Source organism: Ahaetulla prasina, chromosome 2 (genome assembly GCF_028640845.1).
Source record: "Ahaetulla prasina isolate Xishuangbanna chromosome 2, ASM2864084v1, whole genome shotgun sequence".
In the NCBI taxonomy this organism is placed as follows: Eukaryota; Metazoa; Chordata; class Lepidosauria; order Squamata; family Colubridae; genus Ahaetulla; species Ahaetulla prasina.
In genome coordinates, this window is record NC_080540.1 from 28,702,244 (window position 1) to 28,728,917 (window position 26,674).

At 42.3% G+C, this 26,674-nt stretch overlaps 2 protein-coding genes across 4 annotated transcripts; both read left to right on the forward strand.

The window, feature by feature from the left end:
• The first annotated feature begins 2,119 nt into the window (after positions 1 to 2,119).
• On the forward strand, positions 2,120 to 12,507 carry LOC131191771 (zinc finger protein 493-like). The gene is made up of 4 exons (XM_058170230.1): positions 2,120 to 2,792; positions 3,785 to 3,892; positions 4,921 to 5,047; positions 7,376 to 12,507. The coding sequence occupies exons 1-4, from the start codon at positions 2,394 to 2,396 to the stop codon at positions 9,712 to 9,714; spliced, it is 2,973 nt and encodes a 990-aa protein (XP_058026213.1). The 5' UTR covers positions 2,120 to 2,393; the 3' UTR covers positions 9,715 to 12,507.
• Positions 12,508 to 14,152: 1,645 nt separating this feature from the next.
• On the forward strand, positions 14,153 to 25,072 carry LOC131191786 (zinc finger protein 394-like). 3 transcript variants are annotated; one of them, XM_058170251.1, is made up of 3 exons: positions 14,153 to 14,733; positions 16,694 to 16,801; positions 20,139 to 25,072. In XM_058170251.1, exons 1-3 carry the CDS (start codon positions 14,478 to 14,480, stop codon positions 20,372 to 20,374), a joined length of 600 nt encoding a protein of 199 aa, XP_058026234.1. In that variant the 5' UTR covers positions 14,153 to 14,477; the 3' UTR covers positions 20,375 to 25,072. The 3 variants fall into 3 exon arrangements, with proteins under 3 accessions (XP_058026234.1, XP_058026235.1, XP_058026233.1); XM_058170252.1 differs by lacking the exon at positions 20,139 to 25,072 and adding an exon at positions 19,127 to 19,253 and having other exon boundaries at positions 16,688 to 16,801; XM_058170250.1 differs by having other exon boundaries at positions 14,155 to 14,733; positions 16,688 to 16,801.
• The last annotated feature ends 1,602 nt before the right edge of the window (positions 25,073 to 26,674 follow it).

The following is a 26,674-nucleotide window of genomic DNA, read 5'->3' on the forward strand; positions in this document are numbered from 1 at the left end:
TCCCAAGAGTGACATACTGTTTTTAATTAACACCTGGAAAATGGCTGGTTAGACAAGTAGCTCTATTTATTTTTCTTTGCCGTGCACCATTTGCTGACAAGGGGGCCAGGTCCTAAGCTTAAATTCATTGAGAAATTTTACTTCCCCTCCATGGACTTAACAAAACTTGCACTAATAAGTGGCTTTTTGTGTGTGCTCTCTGCTGTTTACTAGTTGCATTTTTCTTTTTAAGATTTAGCTACAGAAATCTTGTGATTTCCCTTTGTTACCTTCTGACCATAGTGAACATTTCTAGAAAGAAGGGAAGGAGTGTGTGGCTATCACATCAGCTCAAAGGAAAAGGTTTGTTCAGCAGTTGGGATGGCAATTACAATAGAATAGAATAGAATTTTGTATTGGCCAAGTGTGATTGGACACACAAGGAATTTGTCTTGGTGCATATCTTCTCAGTGTACATTAAAAAAAAGATACATTCATAAAGAATCATAAGGTACAACACTTAATGATAGTCATAGGGTACAAATAAGCAATCAGGAAACTATCAATATAAATCGTAAGGATACAAGCAACAAAGTTACAGTCATAAGTGGAAGGAGATGGGTGATAGGAACAATGAGAAGATTAATAGTGCAGATTTAGTAAATAATTTGACAGTGTTGAGGGAATTATTTGTTTAGCAGAGTGATGGCATTGGGGAAGAAACTTCTTGTGTCTAGTTCTGGTGTGCAGTGCTCTATAATGTCATTTTGAGGGCAGGAGTTGAAACAATTTATGTCCAGGATGTAAGAGATCTGTAAATATTTTCACAGCCCTTTTTTGACTCGTGCAGTATACAGGTCCTCAATGAAAGGCAGGTTCGTAGCAATTGTTTTTTCTGCAGTTCTAATTATCCTCTGAAGTTTGTGTCTGTCTTGTTGGGTTGCAGAACCTTCCTCACCCCTTCAGCACATCTTTGGGAAGAAGAAATTGTAAGCATGGGACTTAATTGATGAACTCTTGTGACTTGTCTCTGTGTTTTCTTTTTTCAATATCTGACCCAATTGTCATGGCCAGCAATACTGAGTACCACATTTCAGTCCACCTAGGAGGAAAACCCATTTCCTGAATGGGTTTTTTTATTGTATAAATGATTTTTTTTAATTGTATAAAAAAAATCTATAATCCCTTGGAAAAGGATATGCACCAAGACAAATTCCTTGTGTGTCCAATCACACTTGGCCAATAAAATTCTATTCTATTCTATTCTATTCTCTTGAAGAATCAATTGGCCAGGCACAGCAAAGCAGAAAAAGTGAATAAAATGTCAAGATTTGCAGAGACTAGAAAAAGAAAACAGAAACTAGGCAGGTAAAATGCAGATTGCACTCTGTAGAGAAAGGAAGCTACCTCCGTAAGATCACCATAGGGAAATAGAGATTCAGATAACAAAGGGGATAAAAAACCTGACCTAGTAAGATTCCTCAAAGCATTTACTTATTTATTATTAAGTGAATAAATTTACTGGCTGGCCTCTGCCCGAGGCTGACTCCATTTCTCACATTTCCATTGCCCTTCCCCAAACCTCTCCCCTTCTTCCACAGTATCCCAGAACCACATCTGGATTTCCAAGAGACTTTGAGGAAGAGAAACCCCAGGTGTCCAGGCATGATTAACTTGTGGATCAATGGGGCAGGAAAATGCATTACATTGGTGATGGGTAAAGGATGCTACGGGAGCCAGAGGGTAGGCTGTAACAGAATATGCCACTCCACCGCATCTATCCCCATCCCAGTTGTGTGCCAGCCTCCTAAACTCATTCCAAGTTCCTGGACGGCATACCCTTGAAGTGCGCCTTGGTTCAATGATGCGCTTATATTTCAACATAAATAATTGCCCCCACCCTCCTTATAAAAGACGTCCACATAAATGTCTATAGCACAATAACAGAGTTGGAAGGGATCTTGGAGGTCTTCCAGTCCACCCCCTGCACAGGCAGAAGACCCTATACCAGGGGTCCCCAAACTTGGCAGCTTTAAGACTTGTGGACTTCAACTCCCAGAATTCCTCAGCCAGCAAAGCTTTGCTGCTGAGGAATTCTGGGAATTGAAGTCCACAAATCTTAAAAGTGGCCAAGGTTGGAGACGCCGCTCTAGTCAAGGGGAGGAAACAACGATCGCGTACAGCGTCTTGCCTCTCTAGGAAGGAGGGCTCCGTGATCCAGGCTCCGTGAGGCCAGGACGGCGCGGGAAATTTTGGCGGGAACGATTTGCAACTGCTCTGCTGAGGCGCAGAAACTCTGAGGCAGCGGAGCCCGCATTCTCCCCCATCCCCGAAAGCGGGAAAGGGGCGATCGGTGGCGGAGGCTCTGCCGTGACTGAAAGAGGCCTTTGGGCGACGCTGAAGTCGGAGACCAAATGGAAGCCCAGGGATCTCCGGGGGCGGGAACAGCAGCAGCAGCCCCCGCTACCCTTCAGGCGAGGAGCGGCGGCCCGAGCGGCCTCCCCGAGGAGCCCCGCAGCTCCGAGGCTGAGCGCTGGCGGCTCCGCATTTGCGGCTCCCTGGAAGCCGAGGGGCCCCGGGCGCTTTGTAGCCGCCTGCACGGGCTGTGCCGGGGGTGGCTGCGGCCCGAGCGGCGCAGCAAAGCCGAGATGCTGGACCTGGTGGTGCTGGAGCAGCTGCTGGCCCTGCTGCCCCCGGAGCTGTCGGGCTGGCTGAGGGAGTGCGGGGCGGAGAGCTGCGCCCAGGCGGTGGCCCTGGCCGAAGGCTGCCTCCTCGGCCCCGCAGCCGCCCCGCAGCCCGGAAAGGGGTGGCAGGTGAGAAGAGTTAACCGTGAGCGATGCATGGGACGCTGATGTGTTTAACAGCCTCTGTAAGAAATAAGAGACATTCAGAAGAAATATGTCTGCATGTCTTGGAACTATTAATATTTTGAGAACTTAATTGTTCTTGAGGAAAATGCTTCGGTTTCCTCTTGGAGGAAAAAGAAATTCGCCCTCAGAGCTGTAAGGAAGTCCAAGAGTTTGAGGGAGGAGGCTAGAATCCTTTCTTCGCCCTGCTTTCCTTTCCTTCAATGCATAAATGAAGGATTTGTTCCATTTCAGCTGATATTCTTCAAACTACTCATTCTCATTAATGACATAGCAAATCTTATTTTAAATTCTTACTTGCCTGCTTCTCTTCTTTATAAATAGCCACTGGAAACATATCTAGAGAACATATGTTGGCATGTTTATATTTGGTTGAAAATATGCGGAACAGACGTTCATCCTGCAGTCGATAGACAATGGCTAAAATAATGATCATGATGGTATAATGTAATGGTCTGTGGGAATGCTTGAGAAGCCAGACTGAACAAACATGTAAAGTGTTTCTCAGTCCCAACACCTTGGGTGTTCATCCCAAGGTCTGTCCCTGAATTGCCAGGTTGGTGGTCTTTCCACTGCAAGAGGCATAAGGAAGCCCAAGAAAAGGAAGGGAAGATCAATTCCTTCACAATCAAGAGACAAAATTTCCTAAATCTAAAGGAAAAGATTCCTGGAGGAAGAGATAGGCATAGGTAGGAAAGGCCACAGCTATCATGAGAAAGGGAGAAGATAAGCAACTCCTGATCAGAATAAAAAGAGGGAATAAATGAAACATTTCACAAAAATGCAAGACATTTACCCAGAAATAGTAGCTACCTTCAAATCAGAATCTTTGAATTCTCTCACTTGGACTTGTGTTGGGGAATTCCAAAGGTAAGACAAGTGAAGTAACATAAATACAGTCCTTTGAATGTGGATTATAAACAAGGCTTCTTTTTCAGATTCAGGAGCCATTCACAAGAGAGATCTCAGCAGATTTCTGGGAAAGAGGAAATCGATGCACTCAGGAGCTGCTTTTCAGGAGTATCCAGCTTGGAACACTACAACAGGTAACTAGGTTTCTTCTGAAAGCGGCGGAATTCAACTCCATCTGTTCATGAGCTGTTTCTACAGTCTAGCCAAATGCTGAGTTTGTAGTTGAACACACTATCCTGCTCAGAATGAGTCTCATTCATTGAACTTTCAAGGTCATTTTGGAGATAGAAACAAGAAACAATAACAGCCTGACAGGCTGTTAGGCAATGTAATTTGCTTGCTTAATATTTTGTAATAGAGGAATGAGTAAACCAGTTGAAAAAAAATAATCCCACGAGTTGAAACTTTTGGAATAGCATAACTGCTACAGAAATATTGTGTCTTTAGAAAAGATTTTCCATGAAAAATCCTCAACCTCAACATGACTGCATCAGTAGCAATAGCATTTAGATTTATATACAGTAGATAGCATTTAGATTTATATACAGTACCACTTCACAGTGCTTTACAGCCCTCTCTAAGCAGTTTACAGAGTCAGCATATTGCCCCAACAATCTGTGTCCTCATTTTATTGACCTCCGAAGAATGGAAGGCTGAGTCAACCTTGAACTTGGTGAGATTTGAACTGCCAAATTGCAGGCAGCTGGCAGTCAGCAGAAGCATTCTAACCACTGTGCTACCACAGCTCTTAGAATGCTCTTCAAATGCATTAAGACTTCCAGGCACATTTCTAACATTTTGAAAGGGAGGAGAAGAAATTCCTATTGGATGTGTCCTGTTTTATAAAGAATGTAGGATTTGCTCCCGAAGTCAATTTAGTCCACGGATTCGGTTCCACAAATCCTTGCTGAATTATTCCAATGCACCAGGAGGCTCTGCAATGGCTGTTGCTGTTCAAAAATGTGGATGCAGGCATGCTTTGTGCAGTAAGAACACCAGCTACCAGTATTAAGGAGAGGGATTTGGGGGCTTTACAGCCACAAGGACTTTTTTTCCTCCAAGAAAATGCTCATTTCGTTTTTGTAAAGATCTGTTATGCAGTAAGAGAGAAAATGTACAAATCTTTTCTGGGATTGTCTATTAAAGAACATTCTCATTCTAGGGCTCTGATCCCTTTGAGGAGGTCACTGTGGACTTCACAGAAGAGGAGTGGGCACTGCTGGATTCAGGCCAGAGAGAGTTGTGCAAAGAAGTCTCACTGGAGGCTTTTAGGATTATGTCTGCCCTGGGTAAGGTTCTACTTTGCTCTGGGTTCCATTAATTGGGGAAAGTTATTTCTGTCATAGGTAAACAGGGAAGATCATGCACCCACATTACTTAAGGCAATATTCTGTACTTAAGGTCTTGTTAGAAATGCTCACCATAACTTTCGGAAATACCCCAGATTTCCAATCAACAACAAACTCTTAATGTGGTTTCCAGCTGAAAAAATCCCTTGGATATCGTAAGAATTCTCTAGTTAACAATTTGCACCCAACATCTCCAAGCTGGATTCATGGCTAATGGCATACCTGTAATGCAGATTGGCATACTTTTTAGAGCAGAAGATGTTTATTTTGACATAATTTTATTAAGTATTACTGTATTTTTTTAACTATATGATGCTCCAGAAAATAAGACGTACATTAGCTTTAGAGGAGGAAAACAAGAAAAAAAAATCTGCCTCTGTTTCCCAGCATCCATCCAGTATTCATCTGCCTAGCATCCTTGCAGCAAACAACCTGGCCAGCTTCAGCATGTTATCACAGCCCCAGCACATGACTCATCAGGGTTCCACTCTGTTGCACCCACCACTGGTCAGCTGAGCTGAGCTGCTGCTGCCACTGGGGAACATTGAAGCCTTCACTACTGAGCAGCTGATTGGCTGTTGGATTGGCCTCCCGGAATACTGCCCATCAGCTGTTCTAGGAGGCAGGGAATGCCACCACTGCTCACTGTCTATCACTGCCACTGAATGGTGGTGATCAGGAGCAGCAATCCCCACCACCTAGAACAGCTGATGGGCTGTATTCTGGGAGGCCGATCCAACAGCCTATCAGCTGTTTGGCAGCAAAGGTATCAGCATTCCCCACCTGTGACATTTGCTGCCACCGCACCAACCCCCCTCCCCTCCCCAACAACATTCGCTTTATAAGATGCACAGGCATTTTCACCCACTTTTGGGGGGGTATTGGAAAGTGTGTCTTATAGTTCGAAAAATACGGTATCTTATGCAGATAAATTACACAAAAGGAATTTAAATATATATATATATACACACACACTCTGTATATTTACAAAACAGAAACACCCATGTATATGAAATTTCCCCCTTCACCTCCAGCATGTATGTTCAATGTTAACAACTCATCGCTGTCTTTTATAATACAACCAAAATATTCTTCATTCCATACATCACCCAATATTCTATAAATCATGTCTAAATCATCTGATCTTACTAATTAGCAAAGAAATAGTAAAAAATAAAGCTAATATAAGTAGGTACTAATACAGTTCCCATTTCCATTTAGTCTGCCTTTCACATCCCTCTTTTAACAAACTGCAAAAAAGGAATTTAAAACTTAAACATTACCAGATCCCTACATAATGTCTTGTTCAACACCCTATTAAATATTTCTACAAGAAGCACTATCCATTCCAAACAATTCAGCATCAGCAGAAATAACTCATTATTTTTCCAATAATCAGAAAAGGCAATTATATATTTTTCCTCCGGACCATTCTTCAATCACATATTTGTTTCTACTTTCCTTTTCCTTTCTCTTCAAATTTTTATCATATTTCAAATCTACTTGTAATTTCCCTGAAGTGATTCCAAAAATCTTACATTTCAGTTTAAAATGGTATCATCCAACTGCATTTGTAATTTCAGTGAACCCTTGTCAGTAGTCTCCAGAGGGACTTGTTGATTTTCGTTATTAACCTCTGTTTTCAGTAAAGAGATAAAAAGGATCAAAAATTTCAAATAAGTAAAAGTCAAACATTCCTTTAAAGTAGCTATCTTGTGCTCTGGTAATAAACCTTCAAGGTTTGGCTTTACAATTCATACATAAACAAGACAGATTTTTCCCAGACAGGGTGCTCTTTCTAACTAACTTCATAAATTTTAAATCAGTTTCACAAACATTTAAAAGTTTTCCAAAAACAACTCTAAAATAATTTATTGCCTGTATGTTGCAATAGATTACAAAAAATAATTTAGAAAGCTGCCAAGCTATGATATTCTTCTAAAATGTACTGAAGCGAATGCCATCCAGCAATTGATAAGGCTGCATTTATGGTTCAGCACATGATGGAACCCAGAACTTTTAGCTGATCACAAACAACTGCACAAATGAAAAGTTTTGCTGTTTGCTTACAAAAATCAGATGCATAAAGTATATGTGGACAATCTCCAGTTCTTCTAGAAAAAAAATCAGCTATCCAAACTTGACATCCACCGGCCAAATCACCTACAGAAAAATGGGGGTGTTGGTTCTCCTCACCACACAAGATGTTATCTCCTCCCTAACGGTTCTAAATTTCAACAGGGATTTCTATTTTTTTCTTCCAAGCAGATGATGGAATGGAGAATGAGAATAAGAAGCAGGAAAGGTTAATGCCACTGCAAACAAGAAGCTATGAAATAGAAATGATGTTTGATCATCAAGTAAATTCAAAAAGACAAGAGAGAAGCCACTCAGAAGATAGAGGACAGGAATCCTCCACACCTCATCATTTCTTTTCGGTTACTTTACCTGAGAAATTTCAGATGAAATACAAGCCACATATCATTGTAAAGTTGGGGAAGGATTCTAGACTGAACAGAGAAACTAACATATACAGAAAATGTGGAAAGAGCTTCAGAAGTGCGGCTACTCTTAATGAATATGAAAGGAGCCAGGTAGCAGAAAAATCTTATAGTTGCGAGGAATGTGGAAAGGGCTTTGATTTAATAGGAAAGCTTAACTTTCATAAAAAGTTTCACACAGATGAGAAACTATATAAATGCAAACAGCATGGAAAGAACTTCTGTTTCAAGAGAATTCTTCATTTATATAGGAGGATCCACAGAAGGAAGAAAAAACATAGCTGCAGGGAGTGCGGAAAGCGATTCTTTGCGAACACAACTCTTACCATTCATCAAAGAAGTCACACAGGGGAGAGACCATATAAATGTCTAGAGTGTGGAAAGAATTTTATTTCAAATGGAAATCTTAATTCTCATAAAAGAATCCACACAGGGGAGAGACCGTTTAAGTGCATGGAATGTGGAAAGCAGTTTATTAGGAAAGGATATCTTACTGATCATGAAAGGGCTCACATAGGAGTGAAACCATATAACTGCACAGAGTGCGGAAAGAACTTTAGTTTCAAGCGTAATCTTAAGCGCCATGAGAGAATCCATAGAGGGGAGAAACAACATAGCTGCATGGAGTGTGGAAAATTTTTCACTGAAAAAAGTTATCTTTCTGATCATGAAAGGGTTCACACAGAAGTGAAACCATATAAATGCACAAAATGTGGAAAGAACTACCGTTTCAGGTGCAATCTTAATCGCCATGGGATGATCCATAGAAGGGAGGAGTGTGGAAAAGGATTCTATGAGAGGACAGACCTTACTATCCATCAAAGGATCCACGCAAGGAAGAAACTGTATAGTTGTGAGGAATGTGGAAAGGCCTTTGTTTTAATAGGAGAACTTGATTTTCATAAAAGGAATCACACAGGTGAGAAAGTAAATAATTGCATAGAGAGTGAAATGAGTTTCAATTTCAGGAATAACCATGATAACCTGGATAACCATGAGAGGATCCACAGAAGGGAGAAAAAACATAGCTGCACGGAGTGTGGAAAGAGATTTTTTGAGAACACAGCTCTTATCATCCATCAAAGGAGTCACACAGGGGAGAAACCATATAAATGTCTGGAGTGCGGAAAGAGCTTTATTTCAAATGGAAATCTTAATTCTCATAAAAGAATCCATACAGGGGAGAGACCGTTTAAGTGCATGGAATGTGGAAAGCGGTTTATTCGGAAAGGATATCTTACTGATCATGAAAGGGTTCACACAGAAGTGAAACCATATAAATGTGCAGAGTGCGGAAAGAGCTTTCGTTTCAAGCGTAATCTTAAGCGCCATGAGAGGATCCATAGAGGGGAGAAACAACATAGCTGTGTGGAGTGTGGAAAATGTTTCACTCAGAAAAGAGATCTTACTGATCATGAAATGGTTCACACAGGAGTGAAACCATATAAATGCACAGAGTGTGGAAAGAACTACCGTTTCAGGTGCAATCTTAATCGCCATGGGATGATCCATAGAAGGGAGGAGTGTGGAAAAGGATTCTGTGAGAAGACAGACCTTACTATCCATCAAAGGATCCACGCAAGGAAGAAACTGTATAGTTGTAAGGAATGTGGAAAGGCCTTTGTTTTAATAGGAGAACTTAATTTTCATAAAAGGAGTCACACAGATGAGAAAGTAAATAATTGCATAGAGAGTGAAAGGAGTTTCAATTTCAGGAGCAGTCTTGATAACCATGAGAGGATCCACAGAAGGGAGAAAAAACATAGCTGCAGGGAGTGTGGAAAGAGATTCTTTGAAATCAGAGAACTTACTATCCATCAAAGGAGTCACACAGGGGAGAGACCATATAAATGCCTGGAGTGTGGAAGGAGCTTTATTTCAAAAGGAAATCTTAATTCTCATAAAAGAATCCATACAGGGGAGAGACCATTTAAGTGCATGGAGTGTGGAAAGCAGTTTGTTCGGAAAACACATCTTTCTGATCATGAAAGGATTCACACAGGAGTGAAACCATATAAATGCACAGAGTGTGGAAAGACCTTCCGTTTCAGGGGTAATCTTAATAGTCATGAGAAAATCCACAGAGGGGAGAAACAACATAACTGAATGGCATGTGGAAAAGGATATGAGAGGAGAGACATTACTATGCATCAAAGGATATGCACAGGAAAGCTCCTATAAATGCTCTGTGTGTACAAGCTTCCATTTCAAAAGTTCTCTTAGTTCCGATGAGAGGATGTACAGACTCCTACAGGGAGTCTGGAAAAGGATTCTGTGAGAGGAGAGACCTTACTATATCCATTAAGGGATCCATAGAGCAGAAAGATTGTATAAATTGGAAGACTATGGAAAGGGCTTCAGTACAGACTTTGATGTGGCTCGACATAAGAGATCCGCACAAAATAAACTGGAACATGGAAAAAGCTTTACTGAGGTGTCAACTTTGAAACGGATCAGGCATGTAGCAGCTATTTTCTCTGTTTCTCAGCTTGGCACACTTTGGGGGAAGGTGGGAACTTTGGAATACAACATACAGACATACAGCAACTTACTATGTTGTGGGAACCAAGGTTATCATAACAGATGCTGGCCAGAGACTGGAAGAGGTCACAATGTGACCTATGACGAGGGAGGAAGCTGTCTAATCTTTCATTTTTGAAAGAGTGGGAAATAACCAGAGCTGGTTTGTTTTTCAACTGTGCTGAAAGGATGTATTCAATAAACCAATTCTTTGAGAAAGCGAAAAGTCTCAAGACTTGAGTTGCTGAATTGGTTGGGTTCATTTCCTGGAACCTTGACATCCAGAAGGACAAATTAAGTCCATACAATTAGTCCTCTGCTTACAGGTATTTGTTTAATGAATTTTCAATGTTACAGTGAAAAAAATGAAATAAAATAAAAAATGTGACTCTTGCAGCATCCCCATGATCATGTGATCAAAATTTAGGCACTTGCCAACTGGCATGTATTTATGATGGTTGCAGTGCTCTGTGGTCAGCTGATCTCCATTTGTAAACTTCCAAATGTCGATGGATAAGGGAGAGTCACTTAACTATATGATTCACTTCAAAACTGCAGTGATTTGCTTAACTGGCATAAATGTTTGCAAACTCGGATGTGACAAGACTTAACTGTCTTGCTTAGCAAGGGGAATGTTGGGCTGAATTGTCATAAATTGAGAACTACCTGTATTACTGCCCTTCCTGATGAAATATCAAAAGAATTGATTCCATTAAAAGATTTGTTCTGTTTGTTCCCTATGAGCAAATTAAGTTCCTCTGCAGAAATGTCAAACCTTTACATCTAAACTTTTAGCCAGGGAGTTTGAATCAGGGTAAGAGATGTCTCCATTTTTCCCTGCTCTATGTACTAATTGGCAAGTAAATCACATTATTGCATTTGATTTCATTATTATGCAGAAATATTCCAATGCCCCAATTTATATTCAGATGATATTAATTGCCCAAATGTATTGTTCCTACTGCATTTGTTTTAATCCAGATAATTAGGAAATATTTGGAGATGTTAAAATGCAGGCTTTCGGAGGGCAAATAGTTGAAAGTATCAGCATTAGCAATTTTAAAAATGTCTTGGCCTTGACATATAACACTGTATGCAGAAGACTAGTTCAAAGTTTGTAGTGGACTTGTGGCAGTCATACTTTTTAATCTTTACCAAAATCCTGAAAAGGAATTTGCACTGTTTCTTGGCTGTGGATAGCAGAGATTCATCTGGTCTCACCATAAGAAATTAAATTATAAAGTTAAATAGTCTTTCAAGAATAATTATAAAACAAGGAGAGTGGTTAGTTCTCACATGCAAATATACAGTAAATTATAAGACATAATTTTGCTGCATTTTGTTGTAAATTGTTGCGAAGGCCCGAAGGCTGAAGATGATTGATCAGACTTTATAGCAAACAATGTCCAGAATCAACAGCACTTTACTGAACATTAGACAAAGTTTATATAGTTTCTTAGTTTCTCATTTCTCACCTAACATACGTGTTACTTCATTATTGGTTAATTAATCTCCAAGGCACAATAATTGGTTAGTAATTACATCATTGGCTTTTCGTGTGAATATGCGTTTATGCTAGAAAGCAAATGCAACAGTGTTCAAGGGCTACAACTTTGTTTCATCCTGTATTCTTGTATATGCTGGCTACCCACATTCCAAAATGTATACATGATGAACAACAAAATGTTAACCCTTCACAAACCCTTCAGTAAGTCAGTTTTAACATCCTTATTTATAAATGACACCTCAAAGAGCCATAAACTGCTTTGGTTAAATTTTTTCTCTGAAAATATAATATTGCAAAATAAGCTGTCATTAGATCATTTATTAGAGCATAGGCAGTCTGCATATACATTAATGAACGCTTTCTGGAATTTTCATTAAGGCTGAGTTTCATAAGTTAGAATAGTTATCTCCTCAAGTACGGCTGGAATATTTTCAAGAAACTTTACTTGTCATTATTACTACATTTGTATTCCTTACACTTTGATGTTGTCTTACAGAATGTATTCAGGTCTTGATTAGTTAGAAAAACAGTTGGATTTACTTTCCTTTGTGGTGCATCTCTTAGTTTCAACAGCAAACTCACAAGTACCCTGTCTTGGTACAAGTACCCTGTTTTGGTTTTTTTGTCCTCTTTTTAGATTGTTGATTGTCATATTGCAGAAAATGTTGGATAACCTGACTGAGATGGTGTAGGGTTTCCTGCCTGGGCAGGGGGTTTGACTAGAAGGCCTCCAAGGTCCCTTCCAACTCTGTTGTTATATTATATTGCAACTTTAACCTGGAAGGGAGGTGTAAGCAGTTAGCTACAAACCCTGGCGCCAGGGGTGAAATCCAACAGGTTCTGATAGGTTCTGGAGAACTGGTAGCGGAAATTTTGAGCAGTTCGGAGAACTGGCAAATGCTACCTCTGGCTGTCATCAGAGTGGGGTGGGAATGAAGATTTTGCATTATCGTTCCCCTGCTATGCCCACCAAGCCACACTACGCCGGTGGTGAAATCCAAATATTTTTACTACGGGTTCTGTGGATGTGGCTTGGTGGGTGTGGTGTGGCTTGGTGGGCATGGCAGGGGAAGGATACAGCAAAATCTACATTTCCACCCCACTCCTGGGAGGAAGGATATTGCAAAACTTCCATTCCCACCCCACTCAGGGGCCAGCTAGAGGTGGTATTTGCCGGTTCTCCAAACTACTGAAAATTTCTGCTACCGGTTCTCCGAACTGATCAAAATTTCCGCTACTGGTTCTCCAGAACCTGCTGGATTTCACCCCTGCACCGCGCCCACCAAGCCACACCCACAGAACCCAGTAGTAAAAAAAAAACCTGGATTTCACCACTGCCTGCTGCTAACTGCTTACACCTCCTTTCCAGGTTAAGTTACAACATGACAATCAACAATCTTATTTTATTTATTTTTATTTATTTTGTCACAACATCATGCAAAAAGATTATATAGTTTATAAACATATATATGAATAAATATTAGAAGGTATAAGCATCTTTTTTTTATTTTTTATTTTTTTTAATTTACATTTATATCCCGCCCTTCTCCGAAGACTCAGGGCGGCTTACAGTGTGTAAGGCAATAGTCTCATTCTATTTGTATATTTACAAAGTCAACTTATTGCCCCCAACAATCTGGGTCCTCATTTTACCTACCTTATAAAGGATGGAAGGCTGAGTCAACCTCGGGCCTGGTGGGATTGGAGCCTGCAGTAATTGCAGGCTGCTGTGTTTTTAATAACAGGCTATCTTACAGCCTGAGCCACCATGGCCCCTATATATATATATAGGAAGAAGAAAAGAAAAACAATAGGACAGGAACGGTAGGCACGTTTGTGCACTTACGCACATCCCTTATGGTCCTCTTAAAAAAAAGGGGGACAAAAAGACCAAAACGTCTCACCAGCAGTCAAGCCCCTAGATCAGCATAGATTTACTCCAAAACAGTATTCCAATCAAGGAATTCCAAAAAAAGCGAAAAATAAGCAACCCCAATCGATGAACCTCCCAGACCAGGGGTGTCCAAACTTGGTCCCTTTAAGACTTTTGGACTTCAACTCCCAGAGTCCCTCAGCCAGCAAAGCTGGCTGAGGAACTCTGGGAGTTGAAGTCCAAAAGTCTTAAAGGGACCAAGTTTGGACACCCCTGTCCCAGACAGCTCCCAGCACACTTGACAAGGGAAAGCCAGTAGAGTAGAACAGGTGTCTCCAACCTTGGTCCCTTTAAGACTTGTGGACTTCAACTCCCAGAGTTCCTCAGCCAGCAAAGCTGGCTGAGGAACTCTGGGAGTTGAAGTCCACAAGTCCACAAGCAAAGCTGGCTGAGGAACTCTGGGAGTTGAAGTCCACAAGTCTTAAAGGGACCAAGGTTGGAGACCCCTGCACTAAAATAGAAACAAACCCCATTTCTTAACTAGTACTAATGTTTACCAAGGTTCGGTAATGACACACCTGCAAGATGACTAAGTTCGGAGAGAGAAGGAAGAGCTGCTCTTGTAAGGCGATTTTTTTTTTTTTTTTTGTTCTAAGGGACCCGAGCATGCGCATGAGACTTGACAAAAAAAAAAACCCTTGGGATGCGGCGTAAAAGGCTTTCGAGCGCGGTGGGCTGGAGAGGCGCTCCGCGGTCCAGGCTCTGGGATGCCGGGGGAACCTCCGGCGGGGAGCGATTTGCAGCTGCTCTTCTCAGCCTCAAAAGCCCCGAGAGAGCGGAGCCCCGCTTCTCCCCCCGAAACCGGGAAAGGGGCGGGGGGATCGGCAGGGAAGAGTCCTCCGTGGACCCAAAAGGCGGCCGCGGAAGGAGTTTCCCCCCAGTTCGGGCTGCGCTGAAGCCGGACACCGAATGGAGGGAGCAGCGGGGAGCGGCTGCGGCGGGGGAAACGGCCTCCCCGAGGAGCACGGGCTGTGCCGGGGGTGGCTGCGGCCCGAGCGGCGCAGCAAAGCCGAGATGCTGGACCTGGTGGTGCTGGAGCAGCTGCTGGCCCTGCTGCCCGCGGAGCTGTCGGGCTGGCTGAGGGAGTGCGGGGCGGAGAGCTGCGCCCAGGCGGTGGCCCTGGCCGAAGGCTGCCTCCTCGGCCCCGCGCTTGCCCCGGCGGCAGGTGAGGAAAGTCAACCGTGGGACGCTGGTGTATATGGCAGACTGTAAGAAATGAGAGACGTTGAGAAGGAAGATGTCTGCATTTATTTTATTTTTTATTTTTATTTTATTTATTTTGTCACAACAATATATATAAGTATCATACAAAAAGATTATATAGTGTATAAACATAAGTAAGTATTAGGAGGAATAAGCATATATATAAGAGGACAATAAGAGGCGTGCATAAGAGCACAAACTATTGACCTCACCCCATTCCTAAGAGGACCATAAGGGGCGTGCATAAGAGCACAAACGTTCCTTCCTATTGTTCCTTATTGTGCATAAGAGCACAAAATATTGACCTCACCCCATTCCTAAGAGGACCATAAGGGGCGTGCATAAGAGCACAAACGTTCCTTCCTATTGTTTTTCTTTTTCTTCTTCATATGAAGAAGAAAAAGAAAAACAATAGGAAGGAACGTTTGTGCTCTTATGCACGCCCCTTATGGTCCTCTTAGGAATGGGGTGAGGTCAATAGTAGACAGTTTTTGGATAAAACTTTTAGGATTATGGGAAGAGACCACAGAGTCAGGTAAAAGTATTCCAAGCACTGATGATTCTGTTACAGAAGTCATGTTTTCTGCAATCTAGATTAAAGCGGTTGACATTAAGTTTAAATCTATTGGTTGCTCTTGTATTATTGCAATTAAAGCTGAAGTAGTCTTTAACAGGAAGGACATTACAATAGATGATTCTATGAGTTAAACTTAGGTCTTGTCGAAGGCGACGGAGTTCCAAGTTTTCTTGGAACTCTTAATACTTTGAGAACTTATTTGTTATTGAGGCAAATGCTTCATTTGGAGAAAAATCCATGGGAGGAAAGAGAAATCCAGCCTCAGGACTGTAAGGGAGTCCAAGAGTTCAACGGAGGCATCTAGAACCCTTTCTTCACCCTGCCTTTCTTTCCTTTAATGCAGGGGTCTCCAACCTTGGCAACTTTAAGCCTGGAGGACTTCAACTCCCAGAATTCCCCAGCCAGATTTGCTGGCTGGGGAATTCTGGGAGTTGAAGTCCTCCAGGCTTAAAGTTGCCAAGGTTGGAGACCCCTGCTTTAATGCATGAATGAATTGAAGATTTGTTCCATTTCAGCCTATATTCTTCAAACTATTCATTCTCATTAATGATATAGCAAATCTTACCTTCTTACTTGCCTGGTTGTCTTATTTCTAAACAGTCACTGGGAACATATATCTAGGGCAGTGGTTCCCAACCTTTTCTTGTTTGAGGCACCCTTGGAAAGCCTTTCAAAAGTTCCCGGCACCCTTATAAGGAAATAGATATTTAAAATCTCTGTAGCTCAAAAGTTCCCGGCACCCTCAAAAGATCTCACGGCACCCCTTAGTGCCGCGGCACACTGGTTGGGAACCACTGATCTAGGGAACATATGTTGGTATGGTGTAAAGAATCTGTGTGAATGACTTTAGAATAATGGGTGAAAAGCTAGACTGGATAATCATTGTGTAAGAGGTATCTCAGTTCCCACAAGGAGACTGGATATGCATCTTCCTGACAAAACCATCACCAGGCTGATGCATAGGGAAGAGGCCTAGGGAAGCCAAAACAAGGAGAAGGGAAGATTGATGCCTTCCCATTCAAATTACAGGTTGTTAAATCTAAAGGAAAAGATTCCTGGAGGAAGAGATAGAACAGGCATAGCTACATCTACAAAGGAAAAAAGGCCACAGCTATTGAAATGGGGAGAAGATAAGCAAGTCCTGATCACAATGAAAAGAGGAAATAGAGGCAACGAAACATTTCATAAAAATGGCAGACTGTTTACCCCAAAATAGCATCTGCCTTCAAATCAGATTCTTTGACTGACTTGGGTTGAGGAATTCCAAAGGTAAGGCAAGAGAAGTAACATGGTTACACAGTCCTTTGACTGTGGATAATAAACTACACTTCTCTTTCAGATGCAGGAGCTGTTCACAGGAGAGATCTCAGCAGAGCTCCAGGAAAGAGGAAATCAATGCGGTCCTTCTCAGGAGCTGCTTTTCAGGAGGATCCAACTTGGAGCATTACAGCAGGTAACTCTGGTTTCTTCTGAGAGCAGCAAAGTTAAATGTTTATTTAGATTTATTAAATCTAAATAATAAATAAATAAATAAATAAGTTTAAACTTCCTCTTTTCATGAGCTGCTTCTGCAGTGTTGTCAGATGCTGAGTCTATGTGTAGTTGAACACAGTGTTGCCCCCCCACCCGCCTCATTCATTCAACTTTCAAGAATATTTTGGAGATAAAACCAGAAAATTCACAGCCTGAGAGGGTTTGTATTGGCAATATAATTCATTTAATACATCTTAATACTTCACAGAGGATTGGGGAAGCCAATTAAAAAAATAATTGCATGAAATGAAACTATTGGAATTGCATTACTGCTTCAGAAATATTGTGTCTTTACGTCAGATTTTTCCATGAAAAATCCTCAAACTCAACATTAAATGACTGCATCAGTAAAAATGTTCTTCAAGTGCCTTCAGATTTTAACGGTTATTTCTAACATTTTGAAATAAGGAAGAGAAGAAATTCCTACAGTAGTAGAATTTGTTCCTAAAGTTAAGTGACCCAGTGGCTTTTGTTCCCCAAATCCTTGCTGACTTATTCCAACCCAGCCTGAGGCACTCCAAGGAGTTCTGTTGCTGTTCAAACACATATTTAGTGCGCTTAGAGCAGAGGTGAAATGCTCCTTGTTCGGACAGGCTCGACCGATCCAGTAACGATGATGGCCGGTGGTTCAGAGAACCGGTAGCGATGGCAGCTCGAGGCTCCCCTCACCCGCCCAGAAGTCATTACTTCCTGGTTTTAACCAGGATTTTAATCTGGTTTTAACCTGGATTTTTTTTTTTTTTATTCAAAAAGTTTTACAGAAAAAAAATTTTCCCCTTTCCCCCCCCTCCCCCCTCCCTTCACACACCCCCCCCCCCCGACTTCCCGGATCGAGCACAAGGTATAGTTAAAAATAAAAAAATTTCGTCCCAACTTAATTATACCCCTACAATCATCAATTCCTAACTTCCCCCGAAAACAATCAAAAATAATACATCATAATCATTCAACTGTTTTTAAAAGGGTAGAAGTCAGGAAATCAAAAATACTTGCAATCCAGTAAGTTGTTCACTCGTGCTCATTCCGTCTGCTTATAGAAATCCATAAAGATAAGACAATTAGCAGAGATGGACACTTTCTTCTTTTCCTGCTTTTGCAGGCGCGCACTGAAGGTCGGAGCTTGGCAGGATTATTTATGGGACTCGACCCTCAGGGCTCTGCTTAATAAAAAACAAAGCCCCTGGGGAGGTTTACCACACCTCCGCAGCTCTTATCTTTCCCTTTCATCCAGGGAAAAAGATTAAAGCCAGCGTTTTCCTGGCTTTTACGAAGTTCAGTACGGAGCTCCTTAATTAGGAACTCAGCGAAGAAGGTGGCGCCACCGGAAGCCTCAACCTGGATTTTAACCTGGTTTTAACCAGGAAGTAACCTGGTTTTTTGAGCCTCTGCGCATGCGCAGAGGATCCAAGAGCATGTGAACTCCTGGTTGGCCCTGGCCCCGCCCGCCCGGACGCTTGCCTGCCTTCGCCAGCTGGCCATGGGGACCGCCAGGAAGACCATATGGAATGCAGGCAAACTAGCATGTCGGGGCCGCCCAGCCACGTTGAAGGGAGCTAACTCGCCTTCCGAGGTCAAGTCCCACATCCAGCCCTTGATGGGAGACATGCCACTTCCGGCCTGGCCCAGCCAGCGGGTGGGCAGCCGGCCCTTGCGGGAGATGCAGTTGCTGCGCTGGGGCCAAAAGAGGGGGTGGTGGCAGCAGTGCATGTGGCCTGGTCCTAGGCCCCGGCCCCCAATCCAAAGCGAAGAGAGAGCAGGCAGCGGCTCCAGGGCAAGGCACGTTCAAGAAGGGGAGCAGCTCTCGTAACTTTCACTTGCAAGAAGCCTGCAGCTGCTGCATCTTTCAGCACAAGAAGCGCCTGCAGGCACATTGAAAAAGAGAGGCTGCAGCTACAGGCATCTCACAAAAAGGAATAGAAATTAAAAAAGTTTTCCTACCATGTTCTGTGGGCGTGGCTTGGTGGGGATTGTCATGTGACTGAGTGGGCGTGGCTGTGAGTGACATTGAATTGGCCATGCCCACTCAGTCACAGACACACACAGATACCACCACACTACACCCACAGAACCAGTAGGGAAACTTTTTAGATTTCACCCCTTACAGCACCAGTTATTAGGAAGCTGGAACATTTTCTCTCCTATAAGACTGCTCATTATGTTTCTTGCAAAGCTGTTTTGTGCACTAAGAAAAGAAAATGCCCAAGTGTTTTCTGGGATTGTCTATTAAAGAATATTCTCATTCTAGGGCTCTGATCTCTTTGAGGAGATCACTGTGGATTTCACAGAAGAGGAGTGGGAGCTGCTGGATTTGGGCCAGAGAGCATTGTGTAGAGAAGTCACATTGGATGCTTTCAGGAATATGTCTGCCCTAGGTAAGGCCCAACTGTGATCTAGGTTCTATTAATTGGGGAATGTTTTTCCAGTGAGGTAAACAGCAAAGTTACTTGCAGTCAAGTTACTTAAGGTGATTGTCTCTCCTTAAAATCTTGTTAGAAATGTTCACAATAGATTTGAGAAATGCCCCAGATTGTCCAATCAATAGCAAAGTATAAATGTGATTCCCAGCTGAAAAATGTCTTGGATATCATCAGAATTTCCTAGCTAATAATTTTTACCCAACATCTCCGAGCTGAATTTGTGGCTGATGCCATACCTGGAATACAGATGGGCATGTTTTCCAGAGGAGAAGCCCGCCTCCTTAACAGCTGGGTGTTTTCCACATAATTTTATTAAGGATTATCCTTGAGATAAAAGCACACGTACAAACGCAATGCAAAATATATGAAAAGGAAAGAAATTTAGAGAATGCAGAAGCACCCCTGTATGGGCACGTGTATGTTTATGAAAGGAATTTCCACTTTCATCTCCCACATGTATGTTCAACATTAACAATGGATCACTGTCTTTTAAAATACAACCAGAATACCTCTTCATTCCATATGTCACCCAATATTCTATAAACTCCAAAGGCTACATTTATGGTTCAGAGCATGATGGTACCCACAACTTTTATCTGATTGCAAGTGGTTGCAGAAATGACAGGTTTTGCTGACTGCTTAAAATAATTGGCTGTGTAAAGTACACAAGGACAATCTCCAGTTCTCTCTTCTAGAAAAAAAAATCAGTCCAACCCTGACATCCACCTGCCAATTTTGGCAAAATCCCCTACAGAAAAATGGGGGTGTCGGTTCTCCTCCCCCTACAAGACGTTATCTCCCCTTCCCTCGCATTTCTAAATTTTCTTTTTTTCCATGCAGGTGATCCAATGGAAAAGGAGAAGCAGGAGAGATTAATGCTGCTGCAAACATTAAATTATGAAGTAGAAGTGATGTTTGACCGTCAAGGGTATCCAGAAACACAAGAAAGATGCCGCTCAGAAGTTGGAGAGGAAAAGACCTCCATATCTTATTCCTTTTCTCTTACTTTAACTAAGAACCTTTTCAGGAAACACAAACCACATACCATTGTAAAATTGGGGGGGTTTCTGGTCTGAACAAAAAGACTAAAATATGCACAAAGTATGGAAATACCTTTAGTAGTAAGACTAGTCTTAACAGCCATTGAAGGATCCACACAGGAGGGAGAATTTACAAATGCCTGGATTATGGAAAGAGCTTTTTTGATAATAAAGTCCTTACTCATCATCAATGGATTCATACAGGGGATAAACCCAGTGGTGGGATTCAAATAATTTAATAACCGGCTCTCTGCCCTAATGATTTCTTCCAACAACCAGTTCACCAAACTGCTCAGAAAGTTAACAACCGGTTCTCCCGAAGTGGTGCGAACTGGCTGAATCCCACCACTGGATAAACTGTATAAATGCTTGGAGTGTAGAAAAAGCTTCCATCTCAGGAGTAGTATTAATCACCATGAGAGGAGGGGAGAGGGGAGAAAAAATATAGGTGCAACAAGTGTGGAAAGAGTTTCTTTGAGAATAGATCTCTTACTATCCATCAAAGGATCCACATTGGGGAGAGACCGTATAAGTACCTGTAATGTGGAAAGAGCTTTTTTGACAACAAAGCCCTTACTCATCACCAATGGATTCACACGGGATAAGCCATATAAATACTTTAAGTGTGGAAAGAGATTTATTCAGAAAGGACAACTTAATTCTCATAAAAGGGTGCACACGGCAGAAACCGTATAAATGCACGGTGTGTGGAAAGAGCTTTGGTTTGAAAAGTTACCTGAACCACCATGAGAGAATCCGCAGAGGGGAGAAAAAACATTCCTGCAGCGAGCATGGAAGTTTTTTAGAAAAAAGAATTATTACTATCCATCAAAGAATCCACACAGGAGAGAGACCTTATTTATTTATTTAGATTTTTATACCGCCCTTCTCCCGAAGGGCTCAGGGCGGTTTACAGCCAGATAAAACAGAACAACAGAATAAATACAAGATAAAATAATATTTAAAAAACTTATTAAATTTGGCCCAGATTAAAATTATATTTAAAACGGTAAAACCCACTAAAAAATTAGAAACCGAATAAAATCGAAAATTCTATGCCAGTCCTGCGCGAATAAATAAATGTCTTCAGCTCGCGGCGAAAGGTTCAAAGGTCAGGAAGTTGGCGGAGTCCTGGGGGAAGTTCATTCCAGAGGGTGGGAGCCCCCACAGAGAAGGCCCTTCCCCTGGGGGCCGCCAGCTGACATTGCTTGGCAGACAGCACCCTAAGGAGTCCCTCTCTGAGAGCACACGGGTCAGTGGGAGGCAATCGGTAGCAGTAGGCGGTCCCGTAAATAACCCGGCCCTAAGCCATGGAGCACTTTAAAGGTAGTAACCAACACCTTGAAGTGCACCCGAAAGACCACAGGTAGCCAGTGCAGCCTGCGCAGGAGTGGTGTCACATGGGAGCCATGAGCGGCTCCCTCTATCACCCGCGCAGCTGCATTCTGAACCAACTGGAGCCTCCGGGTGCTCTTCAAGGGGAGCCCCATGTAGAGAGCATTGCAGTAATCCAAGTGAGAGGTAACGAGCATGAGTGACCATGCATAGGGCATCCCGGTCAAGGAAGGGGCGCAACTGGCGAATCAGGCGGACCTGATAAAAAGCTCTCCTGGAGACGGTCGTCAGGTGATCTTCAAAAGACAACTGCCCATCCAGGAGAACGCCCAAGTTGCGCACCCTTTCCATCGGGGCCAATGACTCGCCCCCAACAGTCAGCCGCGGCTGCAGCTGACTGTACCGGGGTGCCGGCATCCACAGCCACTCCATCTTGGAGGGATTGAGCTTGAGCCTGTTTCTCCCCATCCAGACCCGTACGGCTTCCAGACACCGGGACAGCACTTCAATAGCTTCGTTGGGGTGGCCTGGGATAGAAAAGTACAGCTGCGTATCATCAGCGTACAGTTGGTACCTCACCCCAATAAATGCATGGATTATAAATGCATGGATTGTGGAAAGAGCTTTATTTTGAAAGGGAAACTTAATTCTCATAAAAGAATTCATACTGGGGAAAAGCCCTATAAATGCTTGGGATGTGGAGGGAGCTTTTTTGACAACAAGGTACTTACTTGGCACCAAAAGATTCATACAGGGGATAAACCCTATAAATGCCTGGATTGTGGAAAGCGCTTTGTTCAGAAAGAACAATTTAATTCTCATAAAAGAATCCACACAGGAGAAACCCTATAAATGCATAGAGTGTGGAAAGGAATTTACTCAGAAAGAAAATCTTACTAATAATGGAAGTATCCATACAGAAGAGAAACCAGAGTGTACAGAGTGTGAAAAAAACTTTTGTAGCAAGCCTAGTCTTAATTGCCATCAAAGGAACCACACGGCTGAGAAACCATATAGTTGTGGAAAGGCCTTTGATTTAATAGGAAAAAAAATCTCATCAAAGGATTCACACAGGAGAGAGACCTTATAAATGCACAGAGTGTGGTAAGAACTTTACTCTGAAAAAACTACTTAATTCTCATCAAAGGCTCCACTCAGGAGAGAGACTGTATAAATGCATAGTGTGGAAAGAGCTTCAGTACAAACTCTCATATGGCCCAACATTTAAAGATTCACAGAGGGGATAAACCATATAAATGCCTGGAGTGTGGGAAGACTTTATTCAGAAAGGACAGTTTTGATATTTGAAAATAGAGTGCATACTTGTACACCAATGTGACAATGTGAAAGTTGGACCATAAGAAAGGCTGAGCGCCAAAGAATTGAGGCCTTTGAACTCTGGTGCTGGAAAAGACTCCTGCGAGTCCCTTGGACTGCAAGGTGAACAAACAAGTCAGTCCTAGAGGAGATCAACCCTGACTGCTCTTTAGAAGGCCAGATCCTGGAGATGAAACTGAAATGCTTTGGCCACCTAATGAGAAGGAAGGGCTCCCTGGAGAAGAGCCTAATGCTGGGAAAGATGGAGGGCAAAAGAAGAAAGGGACGACAGAGAATGAGGTGGCTGGATGGAGTCACTGAAGCAATAGGCGTGAGCTTAAATGGACTCCAGAGGATAGTAGAGGATAGGAAAGCCTGGAGGAACGTTGTCCATGGGGTCGCGATGGGTCAGACACAACTTCGCCACTAACAACAACAACAACAACTTGTCACCAAAAGATCCACACGGGGAATAAACCATTTAGAATAGAATAGAATAGAATTTTATTGGCCAAGTGTGATTGGACACACAAGGAATTTGTCTTGGTGCATATGCTCTCAGTGTACATAAAAGAAAAGATACGTTCATCAAGATACAACATTTACAACACAATTGATGGTCAATATATCAATATAAATCATAAGGATTGCCAGCAACAAGTTATAGTCATACAGTCGTAAGTGGAAAGAGATTGGTGATGGGAACTATGAAACGATTAATAGTAGTGCAGATTCAGTAAATAGTCTGACAGTGTTGAGGGAATTATTTGTTTAGCAGAGTGATGGCCTTCGGGAAAAAACTTAAATGCACAGAGTGTGGAAAGAGCTTCATTCAGAAAGGACAACTTAATTCTCATAAAAGAATCCACATCTCTCAAACGCTCCATATTAACGAGAATATCTCTTATTAATAACCATGACTATCCTGTTCCAAATGGTGTCCCATGATGTAGTCCTGCCCGTGAAACCCTCTATCCTTCCACTGAAAGCATACAGTCCCGCTTCTCACGTCCTTATATTGTAACTCCTCCCTTGATGTTCTTTCCAAGGCCGCTAGTTACACCTTCAAGATAATCTCAATGGTCCGGAACCACCTCTCCCTACTTGCTCTTTCCAAGGCCTTTGGTTGCACCCGTTATATTGGTACATTCACTCTCATGTTCTTTTCACGTATGCTATCACGTATCACACAGGGGAGAAACCATACAAATGCACAGTGTATGGAAAGAGCTTTTGTTTCAAAAGTTCTCTTAATTGCCATGAGAGGATCCACACAGTAGAAAAACAACATTGCTGTGGGAAGTGTGGGAAGAGATTCATTGAGAAGGAAGCCCTTACTATCCATCTGTTGTGCCTCGCCTGCCCTCCTCTCCGCAGCCGGGCCCCTCCCATCTCCTGCTATCTGAGCCAGAGTCTGATACTGAAGAGGAACGGCCTGGCATGCCTCCAGCCCCCAGCCCTGGCACCATGCCCGGACAGAATGAGCAAACAAACCACCCTCCTACAGCGTGTGAGCACGAAGCCAGCCACGTGCTAGAATTGCTGGCAGCAGACCAGGAGGATGGAAAGACACAGTGGACGGATCCCCGCTTCCGGAGAATGGAGAGGCGACATCAGCAAAAGGAAGGGAGGGCAGGCCTGGATAAGTACTGAGTCATGGAGCCACACCCCATGGCCTATATAAAGGATCTGCTTTTTGGCATTCCTTGAGTCAAGCAAAGTCTCTTCTGGTTGCTGAAGTCACACCTTGGATTCCTGCCTGCCCTGAGAACTCTGAAAGGAATTTGGCAAAGCTGCAGAGGCTTCGTGGCCACGCTTGATACAGACTTCCCAGACCCGGCCATCGGAGGAGGAGTGGGACACGACACCATCAGAGGATCCACATATAAATGCCTGGAGTTTAGAAATGGGTACTAAGAAAGGCCAACTTAATTCTCATAAAAGAATCCATACTATGGAGACACCGTACATAATAGTCCTCAACTTACAACCATTCATTTAGTGACTGTTGAAAGTTGCAATGAAAAAAAAATGAAATATTGTAAAATGAAAAGTTACTTAGATCCGTTTTCACATTTATAAAATTTGCTGCATCCCCATGATCAAAATTCAGGCACTTGGCAACTGGCATACATTCATAGAATAGAATAGAATAGAATAGAATAGAATAGAATAGAATAGAATAGAATAGAATAGAATAGAATAGAATAGAATTTTTTTATTGGCCAAGTGTGATTGGACACACAAGGAATTTGTCTTGGTGCATATGCTCTCATGATGGTTGTAACATCCCAGTGTTAATGTGACCTCCATTTGTAAACATCCAAGAAACACAGTCAATGACACAAAGCAGATTCACTTAACTATACGGTCACTTAAGGACTGCATTGATTTGCTTAACAACTGCAGTATAAAAAATTGTAAACTAAGGTGCAACTCAGTTAACTATCTTAGCAAGGGAAATGTTGGGTGGTTGTGGTTCTAAGTTGAGAACTATTTGTACTACTGTCGTTCCTTTTGAAATATGAAAAGACATTCCATTAACTGATTTTGTTGGTGAAGAGGGGCGTTATTCCTCATCAGGAGGAGTTATTCCTCATTCTTTGTGATAGTGGTGAATTTTATTCTTTTCCTGATATGTCAGGCCTATGCACCTCAGTGTTTAGCCACTTAGAAAGCAGAACTTCTAGCTATTACAAGTCTGACTTTCAATAAGAGTAAGGAAAGTCTTCATTTTTGGTGCTATATGTACTGATTGGTGAGTAAATCACATTCTTGCATTTGACTTTATTATTATGCAGCAATATTATAATGCTCCAATCTATTTTCAAGGATGTTAATTACTCAAACAGGCAAGGGGTGTTTCTCCTATACTTGTGTTAATCCTGATAATTATGAAGTATCTGCAAATGTTAAATTGCAAATTTACACATGGCAAATACCCAAACCAAAACTGAATGCAATATTCCAAGTGTGACCTTATAATGCCTTGGTAAGGCCACACTTGGAATACTACATTCAGTTTTGGTTGCCACAATGTAAAAAAGATATTGAGACTCTAGAAAGAGTGCAGAGAAGAGCAACAAAGATGATTAGGGGACTGGAGACTAAAACATATGAAGAATGGTTGCAGGAACTGGGTATGTCTAGTTTAATGAAAAGAAGGACTAGGGGAGACATGATAGCAGTGTTCCAATATCTCAGGGGTTGCCACAAAGAAGAGGGAGTCAAACTATTCTCCGAAGCATCTGAGGGCAGAACAAGAAGCAATGGGTGGAAACTAATCAAGGAGAGAAGCAACTTAGAACTAAGGAGAAATTTCCTGACAGATAGAACAATTAACCAGTGGAACAACTTGCCTGCAGAAGTTGTGAATGCTCCAACATTGGAAATTTGTAAGAAAATGTTGGATAACCATCTGTCTGAGATGGTGTAGGGCAGTGGTTCTCAACCTTTATAGTGCTGCGACCCCTTTAATACAATTCCCCACGATGTGGCGACCCCAACCATAAAATTATTTTCGTTTTGAATTTATCATGCCTGAAGCCGTATTGGCTAGCGATCTGAACTGCTTGCGATTGCCTTGAGGACGGAGGCATTAAAGCGGAGACTCCTCCCCTATTAAGTTTATCGTGCCTGAAGCCAGATTAGGCTAGCAATTGGGAGTGATTGCAGCTGGCTTGA